The 27,153-nt window shown below is 49.5% G+C and overlaps 1 protein-coding gene across 1 annotated transcript; it reads left to right on the top strand.

The window, feature by feature from the left end:
• The first annotated feature begins 2,608 nt into the window (after positions 1-2,608).
• LOC144253882 (adhesion G protein-coupled receptor E2-like) lies at positions 2,609-27,153 on the top strand. The gene is made up of 20 exons (XM_077796540.1): positions 2,609-2,639; positions 4,216-4,269; positions 4,445-4,564; positions 5,083-5,238; positions 12,109-12,240; positions 12,722-12,868; positions 13,281-13,427; positions 13,559-13,605; positions 13,716-13,793; positions 14,187-14,364; positions 19,710-19,817; positions 20,147-20,374; positions 20,562-20,737; positions 22,397-22,594; positions 23,928-24,163; positions 24,394-24,460; positions 25,028-25,119; positions 26,145-26,313; positions 26,397-26,507; positions 27,068-27,153. Exons 1-20 carry the CDS (start codon positions 2,609-2,611, stop codon positions 27,074-27,076), a joined length of 2,484 nt encoding a protein of 827 aa, XP_077652666.1. The 3' UTR covers positions 27,077-27,153.

Below are 27,153 nucleotides of genomic sequence, written 5' to 3' on the forward strand. Positions count from 1 at the left end.
CACGATAGCTAAACTGTGGAGCCAACTGGATGCCCTTCAGTGGATGAATGGATAAGAACTGTGGCATATATACACAATGGAATTTTACTCAGCAATAAAAGAGAATAAAATCATGGCATTTGCAGGTAAATGGATGGCATTGGAGAAGATAATGCTAAGTGAAGTTAGTCAGTCCCAAAAAACCAAATGCTGAATGTTTTCTTTGATATAAGGATGCTGATTCATAGTGGGATAGGGAGAGGGAGCATGGGAGGAATAGACGAACTCTAGATAGGGCAGAGGGGTGGGAGGGGAAAGGAGGGGGCAGGGGATCAGCAAGGATGGTGGAAGGTGATGGACATTATTATCCACAGTACATGTATGAAGACACGAATTGGTGTCAACTTAATTTATATACAACTAGAGATATGAAAAATTGTGCTGTATACGTGTAATAAGAATTGTAATGCATTCCACTATTACTTATTTTTAAAACTCAATAAAAATTAAAAAAATAAAAAGCATGACAACGAATTCTAATTCTGAATGACTCAGATAAAAAGAAAACATTGAAATTCTTCAAGTTCATAGATGTAGGAAAGAAAGTTTTTAAAAAATGTAGAAATAAGTAAAAATTTCACCAAGAATGAAGAACTGTACTGTTTGTAAAAAAAAAAAAAGGAGAAGAAGAAGAAGAAAAGAAAAAACTAACATTTTTTAAAAAGAAAATAATAATATTGGTGAGGATGGGAAGAATCTGGAATCCTCATGCACTACTCCTGGGAATGGAAAATGGTCCAACCAGTGTGGAAAACAGTTTGGCAGTTCCTCAGAAAGTTAAACAAAGAATTATCACATCACGCAGCATCTTGACCCAATCCATGTGCACCCCAAAGAATCGAAAACTGGGACTCAAACAGATGCTTGCACACCAATGTTCATAGCAGCATTATTTAGTGCTGAATTGCTGAGGCTGGCTTTATACTTGAAATCCTCCTGCCTCAGCATCCTGAGCCACTGGGACAAAGAGAAATTTATATGTTCTTAACTGAAAGAGAAAAACAAATGGTAAATAAACACACAGCAATCAAGGAAATTGAAATTAATTTTTTAAAGGGAGCTAATATTTCAAGCATTAGTTTAGGAAAATCTGCAAAACTGATTATATTTAACAGTTGTTAGATCGGGGTGAAATGGATATTCCTGATAGTAGATATTGGAGTCAAGTCATGTAGACACTTTATTCAGCAATTTGGTACCAGTTATGAAAATTTAAGTGGTGCATACCTAGGGCCCAGCAAACACACTTCTTTTGATCTACATCACATTAAACAATCCCATGTTTACCAAAAGCTATTAGGTTGGCTGTGGTATATTTGCAAGAGTGAAAAATTTCATGACATACAAGCAACCATCAATAAAGAATAGCAAAATAAATAGGGTATGTCAGTATAAATTTTTAAAAGAGGACACACCAGTCCATACTACGTATTATACTGTAAGTATTAATTTTTGTCAAGTTAATACTTACAGTATAATATTGTATCTTTTTACAGATGCAAGGTAAGGAGCCTGAGTTTAGGAGAAGTGATTTGAAAATATAACAGAACAGTCCCCTTTGGGAATATAAGATTTTTTTCAATACTGCATATACTAATTAATATTATTTAGTTGCTACAAGTGTCGCTTAGAACTTATAAGGGAGAACACACACCATATTTATAACATATGAGATTTCTGCAAGTGAACTCATATTGGGCCTGGAAGCAATACAGAATTTGGTGTAACCTGGGGGCAGGGACATTCTAATCTACAGTGTATGCACGGCACACTAGCACACTTAACAATAAAGACTACAAAGAATAAGGTGTCTTCTGGGTATTCAAAAGAATAGTCTGATTTTTCACAGCAATTGCCCATTTTTATTTCAATGTGATTATGAAAGATAAATACAGAAAAAAAATGCTAAAATTTGTAACAACCAATAGTAGTGTGGGGACCAGGTGGCTCTGCAGGACCTGCCTTCTCAGACTTTCCAGGTGTCAGTGTTGGGAATGCCAAGTCTTGTCTCTGGTTGGGGACACGGTGCTTTTGGTGGAAAGGAAACAGTAAGACACAAACTTACACAGACTCACCTTCTCCCTGCCCCAGAGGAGAGTCACGTGTTGGGCTGTTTGATTTCTCCTGTCCCCATCTACTGAAGCCCTGAGTTCTATATTTAATCATGAGCTTGTTTTCATGTAAGTTACACAAGTAAATCTAGGGATAGGTAATAAATAGATAAGTCTATTCATTCTGAACCAAGGTCCTAATGGGGCAAGAAGACCAGGAGAAAGATCCTTCATGCTTGAGCTTCTAATGCCCAGTGTCCCACCTTCCTGTCTCGAAAGATGTGTGTCACCTCCAGGAGATCTTCAGCACGATTATTACCCAAACTAAGCAAATATTTGGCAACAAACCTCTGAGTTCTGAGAAATTCACCAGGGAACTGATCGGAGGAAGAAAGCATCCAGACCGTGATTTCCTCACTGTGGTCAACTTCGTCACGAGTCATATTTAAACAGGAAGCATTCTTAACTCCAACCAGAACCAAACGTCCTCTGTCACTGAGCTGGCTGGTCTCGGCACCATGAGGAGCAGATGTCTAAGACTGCTCCAAGGTAAGTGGAATCATGACATGTGACAGGCAAGAAAGGGACCTAAGAGCCACCAGCAAGTCCTTTGCTTCATTTCAACCTGGATTTCTCACTGTCCCTTAAGGGAGAGCAGGGAGGGTATTTGTAAAGGATGTCAGCTCCTTTTTTTAAATTATTGAGTTCTCAAAGGAGAAAGTTGTTCCTAGAAAGTTACTCCCTAGCGCAAACTTTAGCACACAAGGGGGTTTCTCATTTACTCCCTGATGCAGCAGGGCTCTCCGGATAAATGGGACAAATGGGGCGCTACAGAGAGAGGGGAAGATGGTTATTTTAAGAACATGGCTCATGCAATTGTGCAGGCTGAGAAGTCCAGACTCCGCCAGGTAGGTGCAGGATGGAGACCAGGGAGGAGGGGGCAGGATGGAGACCAGGGAGGAGGTGGCAGGTTGGAGACCAGGGAGGAGGTGCAGGATGAAGACCAGGGAGGAGGTGGCAGGATGGAGACCAGGGAGGAGGTGGCAGGATGGAGACCAGGGAGGAGCTGATGTTCCATCTCAGGTCCAGAAGTAGTCTGGACCAGAACTCCGTCCTCCGGGGGCCAGTCTTGGTCTCTTAGGGCCTCCATGGGTTAGATGAGCCCCACACAGGAGAGGGGATCCTGCTTTACTTGCATCTTCACATTCAATGGGGTCTCCTCTGATGAAGGCCTCATGACAATGTTTAGAGCCTGACCAGCTGTCCAGGCAGCGCATTAAATAAATTGACCAAGAAGGAACCACCAATACCCCTAGACTTTATTTTAGGGATTGAGAACCAGACTCTCTTTGAATCCTCGCCTGTCTCTTTGTTGAACAGCAAAAGGCTCATGTACCTAAGGCCCCGTTGACCTGAGGAGGGTCCCCAGGATATGCCCTGGGAGGGGGCAGCTGCTGAGAGGCAGAAACAGCAGGAGGAGGCCCCCCCAGCCTGAGCCCAGCACCTACCCACAGCACCTTCCTGTTGGGGGGTAATAGGGCACCACGGGGTCCCAGGACAGGCCGTGGGGCTGACAGTGGTGGTGGCAGATGTGGCTCTCAGGTGCTGCAGCTACAGCTGCAGGCCAGGTGGCTGGTGTGGTGTGTGTCCCTGAGGAAGGGGACAGGGCCAGAGCACCTGAGAGACCAGGCAGGGGACCTGAGAGACCAGCTGGCCCTGACCCTCCCTTCCTACCTAAAGGTCAGTGATGGTGGTAAACACCCTGACACACTGGGGTTTGTTTTCATATGACCCTAGGACGTGGGTGTCATCTTGTCCCCACTCCACAGAAAGGGAAACTGAGGTGGGGCAGTGAGGCAGCCTGCCTGTGCTCCAGGGTCTGAACCAGGGCCACCAGGCTCCAGTCCCCCACCCACAGGCCAGGAGAGCCATGGCTGGAGCCCAGAGCTTGCCAGGCTCAGCCCCCTTCCCATCCCCCAGACCCTCTGGGAGGCCCCACCTGGGCTCCCTCTGAGGAGTGGACCACATCTGAGCCCAGGAGGGTCCACAGCCCCTGCCCTCCAGTGCATCGCCTCCAGCCTCCTCTTCCTGCTGGGCCCGCTGACCTGCCCTCTCTGTGTCTCAGGGCTGCTGTGTGTCCTGCTGAGTCTCTCCAGAGCTGGAGCCCAGGGCTCTCAGGGTGAGTGTGGGGGAGCAGCGTGTCCACAGCCAGAGCCTGGGAGGGGCCCTGCACCCGCAGCCCAAAGAGGAGAGGCCTGGGCAGGGAGGCTCAGGGCAGCTCCCCACCTCCTGGGACCCTCTTCTAGCGACCTCATTGCCCCCTCCTAACCTCTGACCAATCTGTGCCCCCACAGCCTGTGCCCCCGGGTGCCCTCCTAACTCGGAATGTGTCAACGCCACCGCCTGTCGCTGCAAGCCGGGGTTTGCCTCTTCATCTACAGAGATCTTCACTGACCCCCTGGTCACCTGTCATGGTAAAGAGGATGGGGGAGGGGCCAGGGAACATCAGAGACTGCGAGTGCCCAGTGTCAGTGGGGGTCACGGGTAATGTTCAAGGGCTGAGCCTTTGACCTCAAGGCAATCATCAAAGACAAAAAAGAGAAAGGAAAGAGTAAGATGGCAGAGAGACCAGGGAATTGCATGGCTTCCTGCACAGAGAGGACCTGGGCCCCAGGAGTTGTTCTCAGCCTGCCCTTAGGTCTGAAGAGGATGATGCTGATCTTCTAGCCCAACTCCCACCTTGGCATTGTCCCCTGTGTCCAAACTGGGAGTGTCAGCCAGAGGACTGAGATGAACAGAGCAGACTATGTGGCCTTTAGGAAGGGCTTGCTCCAGCTACAGCACAGCCTCAGCAGTACAGCTCAGGATTCTGTCCAGAAGACACTAACTCAACGTCAGACCCCATGCTGGGGGTTTAGAAAGGGGACAGGAGTCTCTTGCCTGTAAGACTACACATCTATGGGAGGTGACCCTTGGTCCTATTATGTTGCAGACATCAATGAATGTGTGCCACCCATGAAAGTGTCCTGTGGAAAATTTGCTGACTGCCACAATATGGAGGGGAGCTACTACTGCATGTGCAGCCCGGGCTATGGGCTCCTTTCTGGGGCAAAAAAGTTCACTAATGAGAGTGAGAACACATGTCAAGGTAAGGCCCACCCCTCACCTCCCCCCACATGCAGTTCAGGGCACCAGAGCTGATCTGGGGACAGCGCCCAGTTATAGCCTCAGCACCTGGACTGTGAGATGGGGCAGCTGTGTGTGCACCTGTCACCAGCACAAGAGGAGGGAGAGGGTCAGGGCACTCTGGGACCAGCTGCTTGGCCCCATCCTCAGTGTGCCTGTGACGATGCCCAGGGTGCTTATCAGGAAACCCTGTGGACATGTGAGATGTAATGACATCATTGTGTTTAAAAAAAAAAGAAAGAAAGAAAATCCAGGTATAGTGGCCTGTGCCTGTGGTCTCAGCTACTTGGGAGGCTGAGGCAGGAGGATCACTCAAGACCAGGAGTCCAAGGACAGCCTGGGAAACAGAGAGACCCCATCCCAAAAGAGAAAAAAGTGGGGGAGAGACAAAGAAAAAACAAAAGCCACAGGAAGGAGCCCCTATCTCCTAAATCTACAAACAAAGGTAGAGGCTGGGGTGTGGATCCCGGGCAGAGCCCTTGCCTGGCATGAGCAGGGCCCTGGGCTCCCTCCCCAGCACTGAGAAAATCAAAACAAAACCAGAGGTAGCTTTGCTCTTGGTTCACGGTGTGACTTCAGACAAGTCACCTCACCTCTCTGTGCTGCAGTGTGTCCATCTGCAGAAGGGGAGTCCAGGACTGGGGCGTAGCTCAGTGGTAGAGCACTTGTCTAGCAGGTGTGAGTCTCTGGGTCAGTCCCCAGAACCAGGGGAACAAAGTAGGAGAGGGGAGAGTCATAAGGAGGGGAATGAGATCCAAAGGCACTGAGCAGGTCCTAGCTCCCAGAAAGTGCTGTTAGCAATGGCTTCTGAGCTAAACAGGGCCTGGCCCCAGGAGTTGTGCTCACCTGCCCTTAGGTCTGGGGGGATAAGGAGCTTCCAGCTCACGCCCACCTCAGCATTGTCCCCTGGGTCCATATCCAGGGGTGTCAGCCAGAGGACTGGGACAGAGCTATCCTGTGGGCATCCAGGGGCCAAGGCCCTGGTTGACACAGGTGGTGCCCACTCCAGGCCACTGTCCCAGCAGCACAGAGAGGGAGGGTGGTGTGGAGGCCAAGGTCAGAGGCAGGGATCAGCTCCCTGGGTCCAAAGCCTGGACTGGCCACCCGAGAGCAGCATGGGATCAGCAAAACCACTTCCTCTCTTGCAGCCCTCCTTGTGTCTACCCCCAGGAGCCTGGAGCCCCAGAGATCCCATGAGGTGGGGGCTCTCAGTGGCTCATTACTGGGGAACCCAGGGAGCTGGGGGGAGGCTGAGCCCAGGATGTGGGGAAATGTGGGAGTTGGTGGAAGGTCCCCTGGGGGTGCTGCTGCACCTCATTCCCAGCTGTCCCCACACGACCACACCCCACCTGGTCCCCTCCACCTATGGCACACCTCTGCAGCCATTGCTACCAGCTGGGAACAGGGGAGGGGACTGTGATGGCCACGTGGGGGCTGGACAGGGGCCCTTAGGGAGCATCAGCCCTGCCCTGGCCCGTCCTGCTGTTGATCCACACAGCCCAGATGAGGGGTCCCAGCAGGGCATCCTCAGGTGCAAAAATGGGTCCAGGAGACCAGAAGCCCTCCCTGCCTCATCCTGACCCCAGGAATCCTCTGGGCTCCGGGAACCTTTGGCCCCTTTCTGGGACACCCAGGGCCATCTGCCATGAGCTGTCACTCACTCCTGTCTGGGGTTCTCTGAGGCTGCTGTGTCGGCCATTCACCTCAGGCCTCTGTCCTGTGGGACCCTGTGGCACTCAAAGGGGACCTGCTTCCTGAGCATGTTCCCCTCACGTTTAGAGACCAGGAGAGATAAGACGCCAGGAAACACCCTGGGCCTCAGCTGGGAGCTGCTTCCAGAAGCTTCCTCATTTCCTGTCTGTGGCCCTCTCTGATAAGGGGGAACTTCCTCCAGGGGTGGGGACAGCAAGACTCCCCAGAGACAAGCTGGGCATCTTGGAAAGTCTGTCAGTGTCCACCCCCAGTTCTGAGTGCCACACTAGGAGCTGGGGGGTTCCTGGGGACGATCGAGGTGCATTTGTGTCACTGTGAGGAAAGGCAGGTGGGACCTGCTGGGGCCTGGGCACCTGGGGCCTTTGGTTTTCTAGTTGTTTGTTTGTTTTGGTCCTGGGGACCTAACCCTGGGGCCTTGCCACTGACCACATCCCCAGCCTCCTGAGTCACTGGGATTACAGGCCTGTGCCACCGCACCTGCTTGAGCACCTCACTTTAGTTCTTCTTGTTGTTGCTCAGTGGCAGGTTTTTAAAATTGTGATGAAACCTGCATCCATAAAACTTATCATTTTAACCACGTTTCAGTATACTAGTTCTGTGGCACTGAGCACATTCCTGTTACACAACCATCTCAGTCATCCCTCTAACGAGTGTTTTCTTGTTTTTTTTTTCCTTTATTTCTTTAACTGATAAATAAAAATATTGTACATATTCATCATATAAAGAATGATATTTTGAAACATGTGTGCACACTGGGATGGCTCACATGCTGAGAACACCTCAAATCTAATCCCTTAGTGATTTAAAGAATACAGAACATTGGCCAGACCCAGTGGTGCACACCTGGGATCCAGCAGCTCTGGAGGCTGAGGCAGGAGGATCACAAGTTCCAGGCCAGCCTCAACAACTTAGCAAGGCCCTAAGCAACTTACTGAGACCCTGACTCAAAATAAAAAATAAGCAGAGATGGGATGGGCTCAGAGGTAGTTCTATTTTTAATATCTGAGGACCGTCCCCACTGCCTTCCGCCACAGCGGGGCTCACTTACGTTCCCAGCCATGGTGTGCACAGCGTCCTTTGCTCTGCCTGCTGGCCACCAGTGTGACCATCCAGCTTCCCCAACAGCCACCCAGCAGGTGTGAGGTGACATTTCATCACAGTTCCTTTCTAGTCCCCTGAGGATTGGTGATGGCGGGGGATTTCTCCTGGGCCTCTGGGCCCTTCTCCTGTCGTCCTTTGAGAAGCGTCTGTTGAGGGACTTGCCCATTGGCGGATGGGGTGAGCGGGTTTCTTACTGCTGAGTTGCTTGATCAAGCTCCTCATGATACTTTGCATTTTGACACCTAATAAGACGCGTGGCATGTGAGTGTGCCTCCCGTTCCCTGAGTTGTCCCTCACTCTGTCCACTGTTTCCTTTGCTTTTCAAAAGCTGTTATTTGGCTACGATCCCCTTGGTCCGTTTGTATTTTGCTGCCTGTGCCTTGGGTCCCGTCCAAACCATCACTGACAGGCCAACGTCGCCAGCTCTCCCCTGTGCTCTCCGCTAAGCAGCAGGGAAGGTCCAATCTCACCTTCACTATTTAATCTGAGGTGATTTTTATGTGGTGTGAGGGGAGGCTCTGATGTCCTCCTGGTTGGCATGTCCAGGGTCCCAACTTTTACTGAAGAGTCCTTCCCATTGTGTGCTCTTGGCACCTTCATCAAAAATCAGCTGTAAATACGTGGGTTTTTCTGGGCTGTCTGTCCTGCTCCGTGGCTGTGTGTCTGTCCCCATACAGAACCACACTGTGTTGTCACTACAGCTTCCTAGGAGATTCTGAGGTCAAGTCATGGGATGTGCCCAGCTTTGCTCTGTTTCTGAGCACCCGGCTCTATCCTCAGGTGTTAATGATGAGTGTCACTCTGGGAAACCCTTGGCCGTGATCTCCCACCCCCCACTGCTTAGGCATCAAGGGTGGCCATCACTGCCACCTTCTCCCTGAGCCTAGACCACCTGTAGGACCCCAGTGGTGCAAGGATTCCCACAGGGGAGGGTCCAGGGAATGGCTGGGCCTCCCTCTGCCACTCCAGGATGGAGAGGAGATGTAGATCCCTTGCCAGGCCCCACCATGGCACAGAATCTGAACCCACATGTCCTTGGGCTCTGCTCCAGAGAGCAGAGTGGTCCTGGGACTTCCAGAGCAGCCCGGCTCAGGAGGTCCACCTGGGGTCTTAGGTCTGTCCACGTCTCACAGCAGGGTCAGGCTGAGCACCTGGGTCTCTTCCCTGAGAGAAAGCACAACTTTGGGAGGTGAGCCTCTGACCCGTCATGTTGCAGACATCACCAAATGAGGGCCATGAGAGTGCCCCGTGGAAAATCTGCAGACGGCCAGGTCATAGAGGGCACAATGGCTGCACGTGCAGCCCAGGCTGTGTGCTCATTTCTGGAGCCAAGAATCCTTTATTAATGAGAGGAGAACAGCTACAAGGTAGGCCCTTCCACCACCTCCCCATCATCAGGTTGAGGTTGCCAGACCCTTTCCTGTGACATCTAGATGGCAGAACCCTGGTTACAGGAGTGTGCCTGGTCTGAGACAGGCAGGTGTGCATGTACCTGTCACCCAGCACAGAAGCAGGGTAGCATGAATGCCAGGGTCCAGCTCTGCGACTGGCTGCCTGGGTCCAAAACCTGCCTGTGCCACCTGTTAGCTGCATGTTATTAGTCAAGTCACTACCTCTCTTTGAACTTGGTCTACCCATCTGTATCATGAAGGTGATCATAACAGTGCCTACCTCCTGTGTCTTCCAGGAGGATTATGAAAATTACAGGTGCCTGTAAGAGAGCCTGGCTAAACTGAGGATCAAGGGGACTCTGACCAGACAGGGTACCTGTGGGTGCACATTGTGTCATATGTACAAGCCTTGACCAAAGGGAAAAAGCTTTTTTTATGAGTTTTCAAAAAGCTCCTCCTCTCCAGGTGGACACAGCCGCATCTGATGACTGGAAAGGGGGTTGGTTTTCAGCCCCTGCTTACCATGTGCTTGGGCACCCTGATGCAGTGAGCAGCCTGGACAACTGCACCTAAGGGTCAGGATCCTCCTAAGTGCAAGCCCTCAGCCTCAGATGATGGCTATCGTTATTGGCACACCCTCTGTGCCCCACGCTGTGTTGCTAGGTTAAAAAGAAGCCAGGGCTTGTGGGGGTGAGGGGGCAGAGCTCATTCAGGTGGATGGGCAGAGGAGGGTGAGCAGGGGTGAGGTGGATGACACCCCCGCCCCCGTGGGCTCAGCTCAGTAAGGGTTCAGCTGGGCCCTACTCATTCCCTCCTCACCCTTCAACACTGTGGTCTTCACTGCACCTGAAGATACGACCACTGGCCTCACAGCCCATGGAGTCAGTGATGGGCAGACCTGGTACCCACTCCCTGGGCTCCTTGCCCCACATTCTCCAGGCATCTCAGAGCCGTGCAAGACTCTTGACTGCTCATATCTGTTCACTCCCCAAAACTCAGAACCCTCCTCAGAGGGCCACTTCTGAACCTTCAGAACACCCCGCTGCCTAACTGGCACCTGTTTTGCATGAATGGCAAGGGGGAGGGGTCAAGATATCCCAGGAGCCCGTGGCAAGCTTGTTCCAGTGCCATTCTGTCCTCTTCCCACTGCTAGGGGCTGCTGGGATGATCCCTGCCCCTTCCGGGGCCCACAAGGACTCAGCCACCTGGAACACTCCTGGGCCCCCTAGCCACCATGGACCCAGGGACCCAGTCGGGAAATTCAGGAGGAAGGAAACTCTAGGGTAGGTCCAGTCCACAGCCAATACTCTGGCCTGGAGAGGACGCCCCCAGTGCCCCACGCTTTCTCAATGAAGCCCTCCTTGGACACGCCCTCCTCGGACACGCCCTCCTCGGCCAGCCACACCAGCCACGCCCCCGCCTGCCACGCCCCCATCTGCTACGCCCTGCTGCACCTCTCAGCCTCATTCATTTCTCTACACTGCCCTCTTCAGATACGCCCCCACCGGCCAGCCCCACTAGCCACGCCCCCACCAGCCACGCCCTCATCAGCCACACCCTTCTTCACCTCTCAGCCTCATTCATTTCTCTACGCTGCTCTCTCCATCCTGACTTTGGTCCACTTGAGGACACTGAAGGATGGGGTGTCAGGACAGGGGTGGGCAGGGTGACACTGAGTCGGGTGGAAGAAGATGCTCCGGTTGGAACACACAGTAGGAGAGGATGAGGTAGAACCACTGCCCAGCCCCAACCCTCTCCAGAGGAGGTCAATCCAGATCCCAGGGGCCTGACCACTGGGGACAGAGGCAGATAGTGGGTCCCATGCAGCTGGCCACAGGTCTGTGTCCTGGTGGAGGTGAAAGACAGATGACAGAAATGCCTGCCACCCCTCCCCGTCCCCATGGCTCCACTCTCTGCAGCTGTCCACCCATGGCTGGCCTCCATAGGACAAGGATGCCTTCATTGAGTCAGGAAGACACCTGCACCGTCCCAGGGCTGCCTGGCTGGATGTCAACCCTGGGCGCTCTGGCATGGTCCTCACTCCTGTCCCTGCCATTAAGTCTTGTCCCAGTGGGCCTGGCTCAGGGGCGGATCTCGGTTCCTCTCCTTGGAGTTGGGCTCTCAGAGCTAGTGGGATGAGAGAACCTGTCCTGCTAGGTCACTGGGACCCAGGGACAACTCAGCCATCGAGCAGTCACACTAGCAACATCAGGCCAAAGGCCACCCTGGAGCCAAGACAGGCCCCACTCAGGAGCTCAGCACTTCCCCTGCACTCGGGTCCCAGGGGGACCCATCTGGCCTCTGCTCCAAATCCTCAAGCCAGGACACATGTGGCCATGACACTCTGACCCAGCTGGCCCTGACCCTGCCTCCCAGAGAGGCAGAGGGCACTGGAAGGACAATAGAGGGTCTGGAGACCATGCTCCCCATGAAGAGCCTCCTTGTGGGTTAGGAAAGGAACCTGGGGACACAGTGGGTCCACCCCATGCCTCCATGCCAGGAACCTGGCTGACTCCCAGCCTGGGCTGACAGAGCCAAACCCTCTGATCACAACAATAGCATCCAACCCATCAAGCCACCTGAAGCTGCCGGCTGCCCACATCCTGCCCCTCTTCTTCCTCTTGCAGAAGTGGATGAATGTAAGCAGAACCCCAGAATCTGCAAGGGCCGCAGCACCTGCACCAACACTCAGGGCAACTACACCTGCAAGTGTCTGCCTGGCTTTGAGCTGAACCCAGAGGACCCGAAGCTGTGCACAGGTAGAGGCCCCGGGAGAACCCCTGAGGGTGGACAAGATCCAGGGGTGCAGCAGAGGCAGGTCCTGCACCCAAGGAGGTAGAAGACCTGAGGTTCCCACAGGTCAAGGGGCTCAGGCTCAGCCTAAGGGAGGCTGCATGGCCATCTGGCCTCAGCTCTTCCTGTTCTGTCACCTGAGAGTAAAAGAGAGTCACTTTCAGTTCTGACAAGGAGCATCCACCATGGCCAGAAAGAGGGCGACCAGAGTCCTTGGTCAGGAAATTCCACCCCCTGGCCTCAGTTTCCCTCTGGCTCCATCTCCTGTAAACTGCTGTGCCCTTCATGCAAGGTGGCCACCGTAGGGTGCTCTGAAGTTGAAGTCACCAAGTGAGGCACATGCAGAGGTCCTTGGCTTGGGACAGCAAAATGATGGAGAAGTGGGTGCAGTGAGTAGGGGCGTGGGAGCCGGTCAGGGGCGGGGACTGACCCCCTGCTGTGTCCTAGATGTGAATGAATGCGCCTCTGGACAAAACCCGTGCCACAAATCCGCCCACTGCCTCAACCAAGTGGGCAGCTACCAGTGCCGCTGCCGACCCGGCTGGAAGCCGGTGCGCGGATCCCCCAACGGCCTGAAGAACACCGTGTGCGAAGGTGGGGCTCAGAGGCCACACTCAGAGGCCCGCAGTCCAGCCGGGATCGCAGCCCTCTCGGGCAAATCGACCACGTCCAGTGCTGCTGCGCCTGCACCAACTAAAGCTCCAGGGGCTGGACAGGAAAGACTGGGTCCTAGGGGAGGAGCTGGGGTCTGTCAGGAGGCTCCTGGGGCCCCGGGCAGCAGCTAGTGACTAACTGGGTGATGAGTTACCGCAGCCTCACAGTCTGCACCTGCACAGGCCTCGCACACCCTTTGATCTGGCTCCCATCTCGCAAGGGTGTGGGTCGCCAGGTGGCAGCACCGCAGCCTGGCAGTGCACTAATGGCGGGAAGAAGTGGGTGGAGCTCTAACAGCAGAGAGCACTGGTCCTGGCTGAGGCAGGACTGACCCCTCTGTCTCTGTCCCCAGATGTGGACGAGTGCAGCTCCGGGAAGCATCAGTGCCGCCAGTCCGCCATCTGCACCAACACCCTGGGGTCGTACCAGTGCCACTGCCGCCCAGGCTGGGAGCTGATTCCTGGGAGCGTCAATGGCCAGAACAGCACCATCTGCAAAGGTTCCCGGCCTGCCCTGACCCCAGAACCTCCCCCCACCCCACACACGTGCACACCCACGTGCACATGCTCATACACACCCATACACGCACACCTGCACTCCTCCTAATGAACCACTGTCCTGTCCCTGCAGTCAAGTCCTTCTTCACCTGGCCTCTGCCCCCTGGAGTCCGCAGCCAGGTGAGTGCCCCAACTAGGACAGGGAGGTGGGGATCCCTGGGGCAGCACCCTGTCCATCCCTTGGCCCTGAGCTTCCCACCCACCTGTGACCCCTCATCTCACCTCCCCAGAGTCTCTCCCGCTTCTTTGACAAAGTCAACAATCTGCACAGGGATTTCAAGCCAGATCAGGCCAAGGACACCATCCAGGTAAGGGCAGGATCCAGGGGAAGCAGGGGGAGACCTCCCATAGAGGGAGAGGGCAGCTGTGGTCTGGGGGGAGGGAGACAGGCCCAAGCACAGTGGGGCCCTGCTCTGAGCTGGCCACTCTCCCAGGGCAGGTGGAAGAGGATACTGGGAGCCACACACACTGTTGGAGGCCCACGTGCACTGTCTGTCCTCTTGCTCTCATCCTGGTCTTTGTCATCCTTGACAATCACGAACCAGGGCTGAGGAACAAGGACCACCCAGGGAGTCTCAAACCATGCTCTCTCTATCCCCAACTGGACAGTGTCTGGGTCTATTCTCTGAGGCTGAGTGGTCAAGCCCTTCGTGTGGTACCTCTGGCCCGAGTCCACCTGCTCTGTGCCCCCATCCTTCCAGGGGATCATGCAGGAGGTGGATGAGCTGCTGGAGACCCCTGGGGACCTGGAGACCCTGCCCCCCTCACAGAAGCACTGCGTGGCCACTCACCTGCTGACAGACCTGGAGAGTGCCCTGAGACACCTGAGCAGGGCTCTGCCTGAGGGGACAGCGACCTTCAATTATTCTGCAGGCACACGTAAGTCCCTGGGTCTGTGCCAGCCCCTGTTCCTAGCCTCATTCCTCTTCTGATCCCACTAGAGCTGAGTGGCCACACTGTACCTCAGCGTGACTCCCATAAATAATCACAACAGTGAAAAAGACATAAAACCACAAATAGTACACATGTACAATATAGTATACATTATCAGCAGGAAATGACAATAAGGAATTTTAGGGGGGCTGGGTTGTAGCTCAGTGTAGAGCACTTGCCTAGAGGCACCACATACAAATAAGTGAATAAAGCAAAAGTATTGTGTCCATCTACAACTAAAAAAATTTTTTTTCTAAGAATTTTAGGTTACAAAATAGAAACAGCTTCCAAAAGCTAATTTGGAGTAATGTAAACTAATCTTGCTTGATATTTAGGTATTGTTTTATTGTGGTAAAATTCATTTTACAAGTTTCACCAATTAAGATCACCATTTAAAATCCAGGGTTCGACATTTCAGTGGAATCAAGAACATTCACAAACTGATGCAGCCATCACCTCCATTTTAAGACAGTTTTCTCCAAAATCAAACTCAGTGCCTCCTCAGCTTTCATCCCTCACTCCTCCCCTCCCCCAACCCTGGCATCCACTCACCTGCTTGCTGTATTAATGGAGCTGCCTATTCCACCATTTAGTAAAAAGCAATCATACAAAGTGTGACCTGTCCCTCTAGCTTCTTTCTCCTAGAATAATGCTGTTGAGCAGGGCATAGCATCACTCCATCCGTTTTCATAGCTGAACATGACTCCATCCTATGGGTGTTAGCTGACCCACTCAGCCACTGATGAACATCTGGGTGGGTTCCACTTCTTGGCTATTGTGACTTACCACTAAGAATATTGATGTATAAGTGTTTGAAAACTGTTCTCAGTGCTTTGGTGTGTCTGTAAGGACTGGACTTGGTAGGTAACATGGTAATTCTGTGTTCAGTTTGGGGGGGAACCACCAGACTGTTTGTAGAGTGGCCACACTATTTCATAGTACCACCAGCGGGGTGCAAGGATCCCCTCTCCATGGCCTCAGCAAAACATGTTACTTCTGATTCAGTTGGTTTTTACCACGACTGTTCTAGTGCATGTGAGGTGGTGTCTCGTTGCCTGTTTGAGTTGCATCTCCCTGTTGACTGGTGATGGTTAGCATCTTTTCATGTGCCTCTGGGCCACTTGTGGATCTTTTTTGAGAAATGTCTGTTCAGATCCTTTGTGCATTTGTGATTGGGTTGGTCCTTTGGTTCTTGAGTTGTAAGAGCTTTTCATCTATTTTGACAGGAAACCATTATGAGATGTGCAACTTGGAAATGCGAATTTCTCCACCCTATAGATTATCTTTTCATATCTGTGATAATCGTTTCACTTTAATGTCAGATGTTTTCAATTTTGAGGACGTCTACTTTATCTACTTTCTCCTTCATGGCTGTACATTCAGTGTCATATCTAACAATCCATTGCCAAATCCAAGGTCTCTTATGGGCTTCAGTTCTTAGATGGAGGCCTTTGTTCTATTTTGAGTTAATCTGTGTGTGTGGTGTGAGGTAGGAGTCCCACTTCCTTCATTTTCCTTGGATATCCCATTATCCCTCATCAGTCATTGAAGAGACTGTTCTTATGCCCATTGAATAGTCTTGGTCCCCTGGCTGAAAACCAATTGACTGCAGAGGTGCAGGTTTATTTCTGGGCTCACCTTTCCCTCTGTCTTCATGGCAGTACCACGCTGCTTTGGGCTCTGCTCATTTGCCATCAGTTCTGAAGTCAGGAGTGTGCGTCCTCCACCTTTGTTGCTCTTTTCAGCCATGCTTTAACTACTTGGATCTCTTACAATGCTGTGTTAGTTTTAAGGTGAGTTTTTCTATTCAAGAAAATTATAATATTAATGGCTGTTGGCACATGGATAGGGATGACATTGCCTTTGTAGATCTCTTTGGGGCATGTCGCCATCTTACCAATATAAAGTTTCCCCATCCATGAACACAAGGTGTCCTTGCCTTCATTTGGGGTCTTTAATGCCTTTCAAAACCTTCTGTAGTTCTCTATGTACAAGTCCTGAGTCTCTTACTTAATTTTATTCCTAATATTTTGTGAGAGATTGTTGTGTCTATGTTCATAAGATATATAGGTTTCTTGTTTTCTTTCTTTCCTTTTTTTATTTGTATTCTTTTATTTTTTAAAAAAATAAATGACAGCAGAATGCATTACAATTCTTATTACACATATACAGCACAATTTTCCATGTCTCTGGTTGTATATAAAGTATGTTGACACCAATTCATGTCTTCATACATATATTTTTATGCCTCTTTTTTAACCTTTTTTATTTTATTTATTTTTTCTGGTTGTATACATAGCATATTCACACCAATTCATGTCTTTGTATATGTACACAGGAAAGGGATAACTGAAACAAATGGTGGTTCCATTCCCAATTTTCCAAGAAATCTCCATTCTGCTTTCTATATTGGCTGCACCAATTGGCAGCCCCAACAGCAATGTATGAGTATAGCTTTTTCTCCACATCTTCGCCAACTTATTGTTGTTTGTCTTCATAATAGCTGCCATTCTGACTGGAGTGGTTTTGATTTGCATTCTCTAATTGCTAGTGATGATGAACATTTTTTCATGTGTTTGTTGACTGATTGTACATCATCTTCTGAGAAGTGTCTCTTCAGGTCCTTGGCCCATTTGTTGATTGGGTTATTTGGGTTTTTTGGTGCTTAGCTTTTTTGAGTTCTCTATATACCCTAGAGATTAGTGCTCTATCTGACGTGTGAGGGGTAAAGATTTGCTCCCAAGTTGTAGGCTCTCTATTCACCTCACAGATTGTTTCTTTTGCTGAGAAGGAACATTTTAGTTTGATTTCATCCCATTTATTGTTTCTTGGTTTTAATTCTTGTGCTATAGGATTCTTATTAAGGATGTTGGGGCCTCATCCCACATGATGAGGATTAGGGCCTACTTTTTCTTCTGTTAGATGGAGAATTTAATTCCTACGTCCTTGATCCACTTTGAGTTGAGTTTTGTGCATGGTGAGAGATAGGGTTTTAATTTAAAACCTCTTGTATTTGGTTTTCCAATTTGTTCTTCATGCTTGGGAAATTTTCTGATATTATCTCATTGAAGAAATTGTGCATTCCTTTGGTTTAAAACTCTGTGCCTTCCTCTATCTCAATAACTCTTAGACTTGGTCTTTTGAAGCTGTCCCATAATTTTTGGATGTTCTGTTCATGGTTTCTAACTTTCTTCACTGTGTGATCAACTTTATTTTCCAGACTGTAAACTTTGTCTTCATTATCTGAGTTTCTTTCTTCCAAGTGATTTAGTCTGTTGGTTGTGCTTTCTATTGAGTTTTTTATTTGATTCATTCTATCCTTCATTTCAAGGATTTCTGACTGGTATTTTTTCAGGGTTTTTATCCCTTTCTTAAAGTAATCTTTTGCTACCTGTCTTTGCTCTCTTATCTCATTGTTGGAGTGATCAATTTTTGCTTGTATTTGCTCATTTAGGTCATTCTTTAATTCAGAGATCATTTTAATTCTGAACCTTCTGAACTCCTTCTCCAACATTTCATCAACTTCTCTGTCCTTGGGTTCTGTTATTATAGTGTCCTGGTTTGTTTGGGGCACGTTCCTCCCTTGTTTTTTCATGTCGTCTATGTGTCTTCCTTTCTTGCAGTGTGGATCTGAAATATTACAGTTTCTTCCCTATATTCTTGTAGTACCCATGCAGATTGTCTGTACCTCACCTTGATGTTGGGCTTCCAGACCCTGCTGGTGTCCCTCAGGGGATGCTACTGCATCCTAGATCTGGGACCTGTGTAAGTTGGAGTGGGTAGATCTAGGCCGCTGGGCTTGACCTCCCACGGTAGTCTGCTGGTCCGAAGGGGTGGTCTTGCATGAAAGGCTAGGCTCTGGTGGTCTCTGCCCCACTGGGGGAGGGGTGTACAAGGCATGTTGTGCGCCTGGGCCCTGTAGAGGCCAGTGTGGTCTCTTGTGATGTCTTTATCTGGTTTTGGCCTCAGAGTAATATCGACCTCCAGGACTTACTAGATGCTGTTCCCTCTTCTGTTGTTTGAAAGAGTTTAAAAAGAAGTTATGTTCATTTTTCCATAAATGACTGGTGAAATTCACAGTCAAAGCCATCTGATCTTGGATGTCCATCAGGGAGGTTTTTCATTATTGATTCAATCTCTTTATCCATTATAGGTCTCTTCGGATTTTCTACTTATTGTTTTTTTTTTTTAAAGAGAGAGTGAGGGGAGAGAGAGAGAGAGAGAGAGAGAGAGAGAGAGAGAGAGAGAGAGAGAGAATTTTTTAATATTTATTATTATTTTTTAGTTCTCGGCGGACACAACATCTTTGTTGGTATGTGGTGCTGAGGATCGAACCCGGGCCGCACGCATGCCAGGCAAGCGCGCTACCGCTTGAGCCACATCCCCAGCCCTTTTCTACTTATTCTTGAGTCAGTTTTGGTAGTTTGTGCGACCATAAGAATTTGTCTATTTCACCTAAGTTATCTAAATAGTTGGTGACATTTGCTCTGTCATAATTCTTTGTAGCTTCAGATTTTGTAAATGTGTGTGTATATACACGTGTATGCACAACACATATAATACACATATATACAAAATCTGAAGAAACAAAGAATTATTATATACATATATGCTGCCCCCGACCAGCTCGGGCAGCTAAACTAAAGTTGCTTGAGTGAATTTACTGGGATACTAAATAAAACACAGACACATATTTTAACTTTAAATCAAGCTTCAGGACAGCTCCTCCACACTCAGCCTCAAGTCCCCCAAATGGGAGAGCAAGGAAAAGTCATGAGAGGCTGGCGAGAGAGAGCTAGCACATTTGCAAGTGAATTTTTATTGGAGGGACCCTCATTCTTTAGAAAGATCCATCCAAAAAAGGTCAAGAGGGACAGGGTTACAAGGACAGAAAAGGTAACTCGACCCCTGGGGCTGTGGGAGGCCACACCTATGCATGAAGACACATTCTGCTACTTTGAGGATAGGGACAGTGTCTAGAGCCACTACGAAAGTGACTGACAGAGCCTCTACCAATCATGGGAAGGAAAATACTAGCCATTCAGTGTGACGGCCCCCCACACATATATGTATGTGTATATATATTTGTGTCTATATAAACACATATACATGTGTGTGGTTATAGTGAATTGGAGGTTACATGTAGGTCCTTGATATATGTGATATACACGTGTACATATACAATATCCACATACACACATACACACACACACACACATATATATATATATATATATATATATATATATATATATTCCTAACATAACTCTTCTTCTTCCCATGACTCATAGAACTGTCCCTAGAGGTACAGGAGCGAGGAGATGGCAATGTCACCTTGAGTCAGAATCAGGCAAAGATGCAGCTGAACTGGAATCTGGCACAGGAATCTTGTTACACAGGTAACATCTGAGATGGGGAGAAGGTGGAATGTCCACCTTACACCAGTACCACACTGTTTGGAAGAGGCCTCAGGGTGGAAAAAGATGCCCAAAATACAGAATTAAAGACTAAAGGGTGATGTGGGTGGGAAGAGGTCACTAGAAGAGCATCCAAAGGGGAGGTTCTGGGAGTGGTGAGGCCACATTCTGTTGTGTGCACGTGTGAATGTGGAGCAGCAAGTCCCACTATTATGTATCATTATAATACAACAATTCAAAATGAGGAGAGGCCATCTAAAGAGGAGGCCCTGGAGGAGACCCTGAGACTCACCCGTGGCCTCGTCCTGCAGGCCCTTCTGTGGTGGGCTTGGTCTCCACCCCAGGGATGGACAAGCTGCTGGCTGAGGCTCCCCTGGTCCTGGAGCCTGAGAAGCAGGTGGCTCCCCATGGGACACACGAGGACTTGCTGCCAAGAGTCTCTCCTGTCCTGCTCTCAGATGTCATCTCAGTCTTTTTGAGCAACGAGGACACCCAGAACCTCAGCTCGCCAGTTACCTTCACCTTCTCCCATCCTGTGAGTGGGGGGTGGGGGACCATGGTGTCAGAAGATCCCCAGGCCCAGGAACACCCTTGTTGTCCTCTTAACCTTGAGGTTCAGCAGGACTCCCACAGGTGCACCCCACACAGGAAAGCCAGCCCTTCCTGGGTCAGCATCTCTGTGCACAGGAAGACCAGCTCACACCCCTGTCCTGTTACTACAGCCAGTGACCCTTGCACCAAGGCAAGAGGTGCTCTGTGTCTTCTGGGACCACAGCCAGAATGGATGTGGTCACTGGGCCACTGAAGGCTGCAGGACAGCGGGCACTGGAGATGGCAGCACCACCTGCCACTGTACCCACCTCTGCAGCTTTGCCGTCCTCGTGGCCCACTATGATGTGCAGGTGAGAGGCTGCCTTCAGCATCGATTGCTGCAAAACACTGCTGAAGTAAAACAAATTTGTTCCCTCACTGTTTCTGTGGGTCAGCAACCCAGCACAGGGGGATGAGTTCCTTGTACAGATTCTAAAAGACTGACAAGATCACATCAGCCAGGGCTGCAGTCTCTTCTGGGTCTTGCAGCCCTCCTCCAGCTCCCTGGTTGCAGGCAGAGTCCAGTTCCCTTCTCTTAGCAGCTGTCAGGGGGGACCACACTCAGTTCCTAAGAGCGACCCACATTTCTTCTCATATGGCTCTCTTGTTGGCCTTCTCACAAAACACCAGTGTTCCCATCTAAAAACCAGCATGAAAACGTTCCTCTTGTGGAATCCCTCTCAAGTTTTGAATGTGTTTTCACAGGAAGAGTCCAGATCTTTAAAGCAATCACCTGATTACACCAGACCCAGGAGAATAAACTCCCTAATCTAAAAGTCAACAACCTAAATTCCACCTGCAAAATCCCAACACCTAGCTTATCACAGGACTGAATAACTAGAAAAAGGTTTGTGTCACAGCAAGGAGTGGAGATGTAAAGATAAATTAGAATTCTGTTCACTACCGATCTGTAAGACTAGAGTGGTCATGGTCATTGGTTTGCAAAAAGAAACATCTGGTTATAAGGAGGTCACAGAGGACAAGGGGTGTCAGGACAAGGGATGAGGGACCAGGGGCTGCACTCTCCTATGGCTGATTCAGGCATATCAACCGAACATCTGTTTTGTGTGTGTGTGTGTGTGTGTGTGTGTGTGTGTGTGTGTAGATATAGATATAGAAATAGATATAGATATAGATATAGATATGAAATTAGCTTTAATTGACTTTACACCAGAAATTTCAAAATTCAGCACATGTGAACTGGGGCTGGGGCTCAGTGGTACAGATCTTGCCTAGCACATGTGAGGCACTGGGTTCAATCCTCTGCACACATAAAAATAAATAAATTAAATAAAGGTATTGTGTCTACTACTAAAAAAAATTTTTAACTCAGCAATGTTAATATCACCTGGAGGAACTTTTATTTTTAAATGCTTTCTTAGGAAACAATTTCAAATTTTTAGATGTTTCAAGAACAAAAATAGTACAAATAGATCAGATACTTGGTTAAAGGAAGAAAGTTAAAGATGATGGTAACTTAAAGTTTACACTTTCCCACCTATTTCTCCAAGTCCTCTTAAAACCCACCACCCCATTACTCTTTACCCAGAGCCATTTATTTTGAAAGTTTTGCCTCCGTTTCATGTATCAAATGTCATTCTTTCCCTCTGCTCCTCCCCTATCCTGCCTCCTAATTTCCCAATTTTGTCTTTACACCAGGGTCTCAAATGTAGCATGCACAAATGTCACCTGCAGGGTTCAAACTTTGTTTTCAAACATTTTCTTGGGAAACCATTTCAAATTGGCAGATATGTTGCAAAAACAAAATCCACATAAACAACATCTGTTTACCTGCTCCATTCAGAAAACCTAACAGTCCAACCTTCTGAACCTGGAGCCCCTCCCCTATCAGCTTCACACATGGACCCCGTCCCTCCTTTCCTGAATCTGCTGCACCAAATGATAGATAGCGGAGGGTTCCTACCCCACAGCCGGGCACGTGGCTGTGAAGGCTCCTCCCTCTGTCCCAGGACGACGACCCGGTGCTGAGCCTCATCACCTGCGTGGGGCTGGGCGTGTCGCTGCTGTGCCTGGTTCTGGCGGCCCTCACCTTCCTCCTGTGCAGAGCCATCCAGAACACCAGCACCTCCCTGTACCTGCAGCTCTCGCTCTGCCTCCTGCTGGCCCACCTGCTCTTCCTCACGGCCATCGACAGAACCCAGCCCAAGGTACCCAGGTGTCCCCGCCCCACCCTGCCCGCCCAGGGGTGCTGAACTCAGGAGCCAGGCTGCCTGGCTCCTAATCAAACAGCCTGGGTCCCGGGAAGTCCAGAGGAGGTCGATGACTATTTCACGTTGACAGATTCAACGAGAAAACGAGCTCTCTTGACGACTCCATCACCTACATCTCGTGTTGCTTAGCAACAGGGCTTGCATCCTGGGGAAGTTCCTTTTTTAGGGGACCATGTAGGGTGAACCCTGACGCAAATACTAGATGGCATCCGTCAATCACCAGACGTGGCCTCCTGATTCAATCAGGAGACACGATGGAGGCGACTGGCTGGCGTCACGGGGCACCTCATTTTACAGCAGACATTTTTTACGAGGAGAAACAGGAGGTTCTACTGAATTTTTAATTTGGTTTATCAAGTAATTCATTCTCAAAATTCCTATTTGGTTCATTTTTAGAATCTGGCTTGATTGAAATGATCCTCCACTTCCTGTATCTTCTCCAGGTTAATTCCTTACATCTTTTTTAGCTCTTTCAACATTTTAACTAGGAGCTTTCTAAATTCTTCTCCAACATTTCCTCTGCTGTCGTGCCTACAGAGTCAGTTGTTGGAGTGCTGGGGGCTGTGTGGTTTGCTCCCTTGCTCTTTCCTGCTGCTTGTAGGTCTGCCCACCTTCTGGGTTGATTATCTTCTCTGCTTTGATTCAAGGAATTACTTAATGAGCTTCTTTCTCTTAAGAACCCAGGGATGGGTGAATATCCAGCTACTGATAATGTCATTCAGTGTGCACCCTGAGTTGTTCCCAGGATCAGCACCATTTGGAGAGAAGATACTAAGCCCTGTGAATTACAGTCACTTTTAAAATAATGTGAAAAGCATAGTGTAGTAAATTCATGATCATTGGTTGGCATTTGTAAGTATTAGGTCCTGCCCGACCTTGTATTTACCTGCTGTTCGGTAACCAGCAGCACAGCAGGTTTGTGCATGAGAGCATCCCCACTACTGCATGAGGAACGCTGCAGGGCAGCACTGGGAGGCTGTGACGTCACCACTAGTGCATGAGGAACACCTCAGGGCACCATTGGGAGGCTGTGACATCAACACTACTGCATGAGGAACTCTTCAGGGCAGCTCTGGGAGGCTGTAACGTCACTGGGCAGCAGGACCTCTCCAGCTCTGCTGTGATCTATGGGAGCACACACGCAGCCCATGGCTGAAGCACCACAGTGCAGCGCCTGGTGCACAGAAGAATTACCCGCCACAGGGCGCAGGGGGCATCCTGGGCCAAGCCCAGACCCTGACTGCTGCCCCAGGGTCTCTCTCCTCCCCAGGTGCTGTGTGCGGTCACCGCGGGCGCCCTGCACTACCTCTACCTGGCCTCCTTCACCTGGATGCTGCTGGAGGGGCTGTTCCTCTTCCTCACCGCACGGAACCTGACCATACTCAGTTCCTCCAGCAGAAATAGGCTCATGAGGAGGCTCATGTTCCCTGTGGGCTACGGGGTCCCGGCCGCCATCGTGGCCGTGTCTGCAGCAGCCAGACCTCACCTGTATGGCACCCCTGCTCGGTAAATACGCACCCCACTTGTCCTTCTCCTCTCGAGCATGTCCACAGCCATCACTTGAACCAAAGTAGCATTTTGAGTACTTCAGAGCTTAAGCAGTAGAGTGTACTGTGACATATCACACATACAGGGGTCTGGCTTCCCGTCCTTGTGGTTGTGCATGTGTGGAGTGACTCTGGTTGTGGACTCCTACATGAACACAGCAAAGTGATGCTGTTCTCTCTCTTGCTCAGCTGCTGGCTCAACCCAGAACAGGGGTTTGTGTGGGGCTTCCTTGGACCTGTCTGTGCCATCTCTTGTGTGAGTGATGTCATCAGAGTTCCTTGCTGTCCACATGACGGTCACTAGAAGAGCAGGATTATAAGGATGGTGATGAGAACAGGACTATCCTGGATTGTTACGGGTTGGGTTGGGTTTTCCAAGACTTCTTCATCTACAAATTCTAATCCTATTGTCAAATACTAAAACCCACTCTGGTGTAGAATTGATGCTGCAAGGGCTAGAATGGAGAGATAACTGATTTAAATTTTTATTCAATAAAACTTTCCCTGATGGGGATAGGGCTTAAGGGCAGAGAGCTTGCCTGGCATGCACTAGGGTCTGGGTTCCCTCCCCAGAACTGCAAAAGAGAAAAGAAGATATTAATAAACCTCCTGCGGTTTCTTTTGGGGGGGGTTGTTTTAGTTATACGAGAAGGTAGAATCCATTCTGACACAATTATACAAGCATGGAATATACCTTATCTAGTTAGGGGCCCATTCTCATGAATGTACATGATGGTGGGATTCACTGTGATGTGGTCATATATGTACACAGGAAAATTATGCCAGATTCATGCTGCTGTCTTTCCTCTGTGGTTTCTTGAAGGTCAATTTGGTTTTCTTCCTGATGACCCTCTGGATTGTGAAGAGCAAGCTGTCCTCCATCAACAGTGATGTGTCCACGCTCCAGAACACGAGGTGAGATGGAGCAGGGGACACAACCCCACCGACATGGATGATGCCCAAGAGCAAAGCCAGTGCCTGGGCAGCCCCTCATGTCCCTCCTTGGGGGCTTCTGAGTGACCCAGAAATAACAAATGCAGCTTCCCTTCTACGGCTGCCATCTCTGACTCAGGACTCTGCTGTTGATGCCCCAAAATGCCTCCAACTCTGATCCCAGCTTGGGACTCCCTCAGCCTCAGGAGGAATTGGCGTTGGCTGATCAGCAATGCTTGGACTCTTTTTCAGCTCTTCTACAGCAAGAGTGCCAAGAGCATTGTTGTTCTCCTGACAGTCCCCAAGTCTCAGGCTGCAGTTTCTTGCCCCACTCTCAGCTCAGAATCCTTCCCACCCTGTAACTAACTGTTCCTCCCTGTAGAAAAACGCTACTCCAGTTCAGTCCTCCAGGGGGCGTGGTTGTTCCTTCACTCAGCATCTTGTGTAAAATTTATGTTCTTTCAACTGGGTTCCTCTGATTAACCTTTCAAATTTTTGCATATCGCTATTTAGTTGTATTACCACTTGAACAGAGCATATGATTAATGAAAACAGAAATTTTGTCCTGTGTTTGTTTTCTGAGACAGTGTTTCCCTGGCTGGCTTCCAATCCCTGAGCTCAAGTGATCCTCTTGCCTCAGCCTCCTGAATAGCTGGGGCTACAGGTGTGCACCCCTGCCCCCAGCTTCTCTTTGTGTTTTTTTTATGTCCAAGCCCTAGCACAGGGCATCCTCAGTAATGCTGGATTAATGAAATTAGGGATCCTCATGGAACATCATAAAATTTTTTGAAGTAAGCTTATGAATTGATCACTGTCCTGGATCCAAGTCAAAAATCTATCCTGGACCCAAAATGGCATTTCTACTGTGGGGTATCATTGAGAGTAAAGATCAGAGCTCAGTCCAAGAAATAGCTCACAGGGAAGAGTAGGTGCATCCATGGGTGGAGAGGAGAACAGACTGATTTTGTTGTGGGTGCATTATAAGCCTCCATTCTCCCCCAACCTAGGGTGCTGACATTTAAAGCAATGGCTCATCTCTTCATCTTGGGCTGCACCTGGTGTCTGGGTGTCCTGCAGGTGGGCTCCCTGGCCCCCATCATGGCCTACCTCTTCACCATCATCAACAGCCTTCAGGGCGTCTTCATCTTCCTGGTGTACTGCCTCCTCAGCCAACAGGTACCCCTGCCCAGCTCCCACCCATGCCTCCCCACCTGCACCCCTCTCGGTGAGCTGACCCAGAGCGTGGGTTGCCTCTGCAGGTCCGGGAGCAGTATAGGACATGGCTCAAAAAGATCTGGAAATGGACAACTGAACCTGAGTCCTACACTCTGACTAGCAAGGCTGTGTCCAACACCTCCAGACCCAGCACGGTAGGGTCACTCCCTGCTCCCAGAGCTCATGTTCCCTGGTACTGGCAGGATTTCTCTCCTCCTGTTCACAGACCATGCTTCCCCTGCCCTCCAGGACTCCACCATCATGCCTGCCTGTGTGCTGACTTTACAGTATTCTCTCTCCCTCCCTCCCACCCACCTCCTTCCCTCTTATTATCATTCTGTCCCCACTCCTATCCGAGTCTCCTAAAGACCCTGGTGATGACCTTAGGCTCACCTGGACAATTATTTGTCAATTGAAAATTTTAAAAATTAGGGAGCAGGATGGTTGCTAAGACCCTCCAGTGGTCATTCATCAGGCACAACAGCTTAACAGCTACAATTTAAAAACTCGTTGTGTATATTTGGGGTGTGCCACATGAATATACAGAAAATAAAATGGTTACTGTAATAAAGGAAATTAACTTACCCATCATCTCACATTCTTGTTTGTACAGCTAAAATCTCTTTATCTAACAAATCTTTTCTTTCCTTTTTTAAATGGAACTTGAGTTATTTTTCAATAATCTTATGTCATTTTTAAATAATTATCATTCCAGAATAATTAGAAAGATCATCGGAGCTACATCCTCCTTCCCCATGGAAAATCTGAACAGTCATTTTTTGAACCATTAGGACAGGACAA

This window comes from Urocitellus parryii, chromosome 3 (genome assembly GCF_045843805.1).
Source record: "Urocitellus parryii isolate mUroPar1 chromosome 3, mUroPar1.hap1, whole genome shotgun sequence".
Lineage (NCBI taxonomy): Eukaryota > Metazoa > Chordata > Mammalia > Rodentia > Sciuridae > Urocitellus > Urocitellus parryii.

What these genes read in the sequence shown, in the direction of transcription:
- LOC144253882 (XM_077796540.1), top strand. Translation starts at nt 2,609, where the DNA reads ATGAGGAGCAGATGTCTAAGACTGCTCCAAG. An exon ending in TGGCCCACTATGATGTGCAG is followed by an intron (nt 20,738 to 22,396) that starts GTGAGAGGCTGC and finishes CCTCTGTCCCAG; the next exon opens with GACGACGACCCGGTGCTGAG. An exon ending in TCCACGCTCCAGAACACGAG is followed by an intron (nt 25,120 to 26,144) that starts GTGAGATGGAGC and finishes CCCCCAACCTAG; the next exon opens with GGTGCTGACATTTAAAGCAA.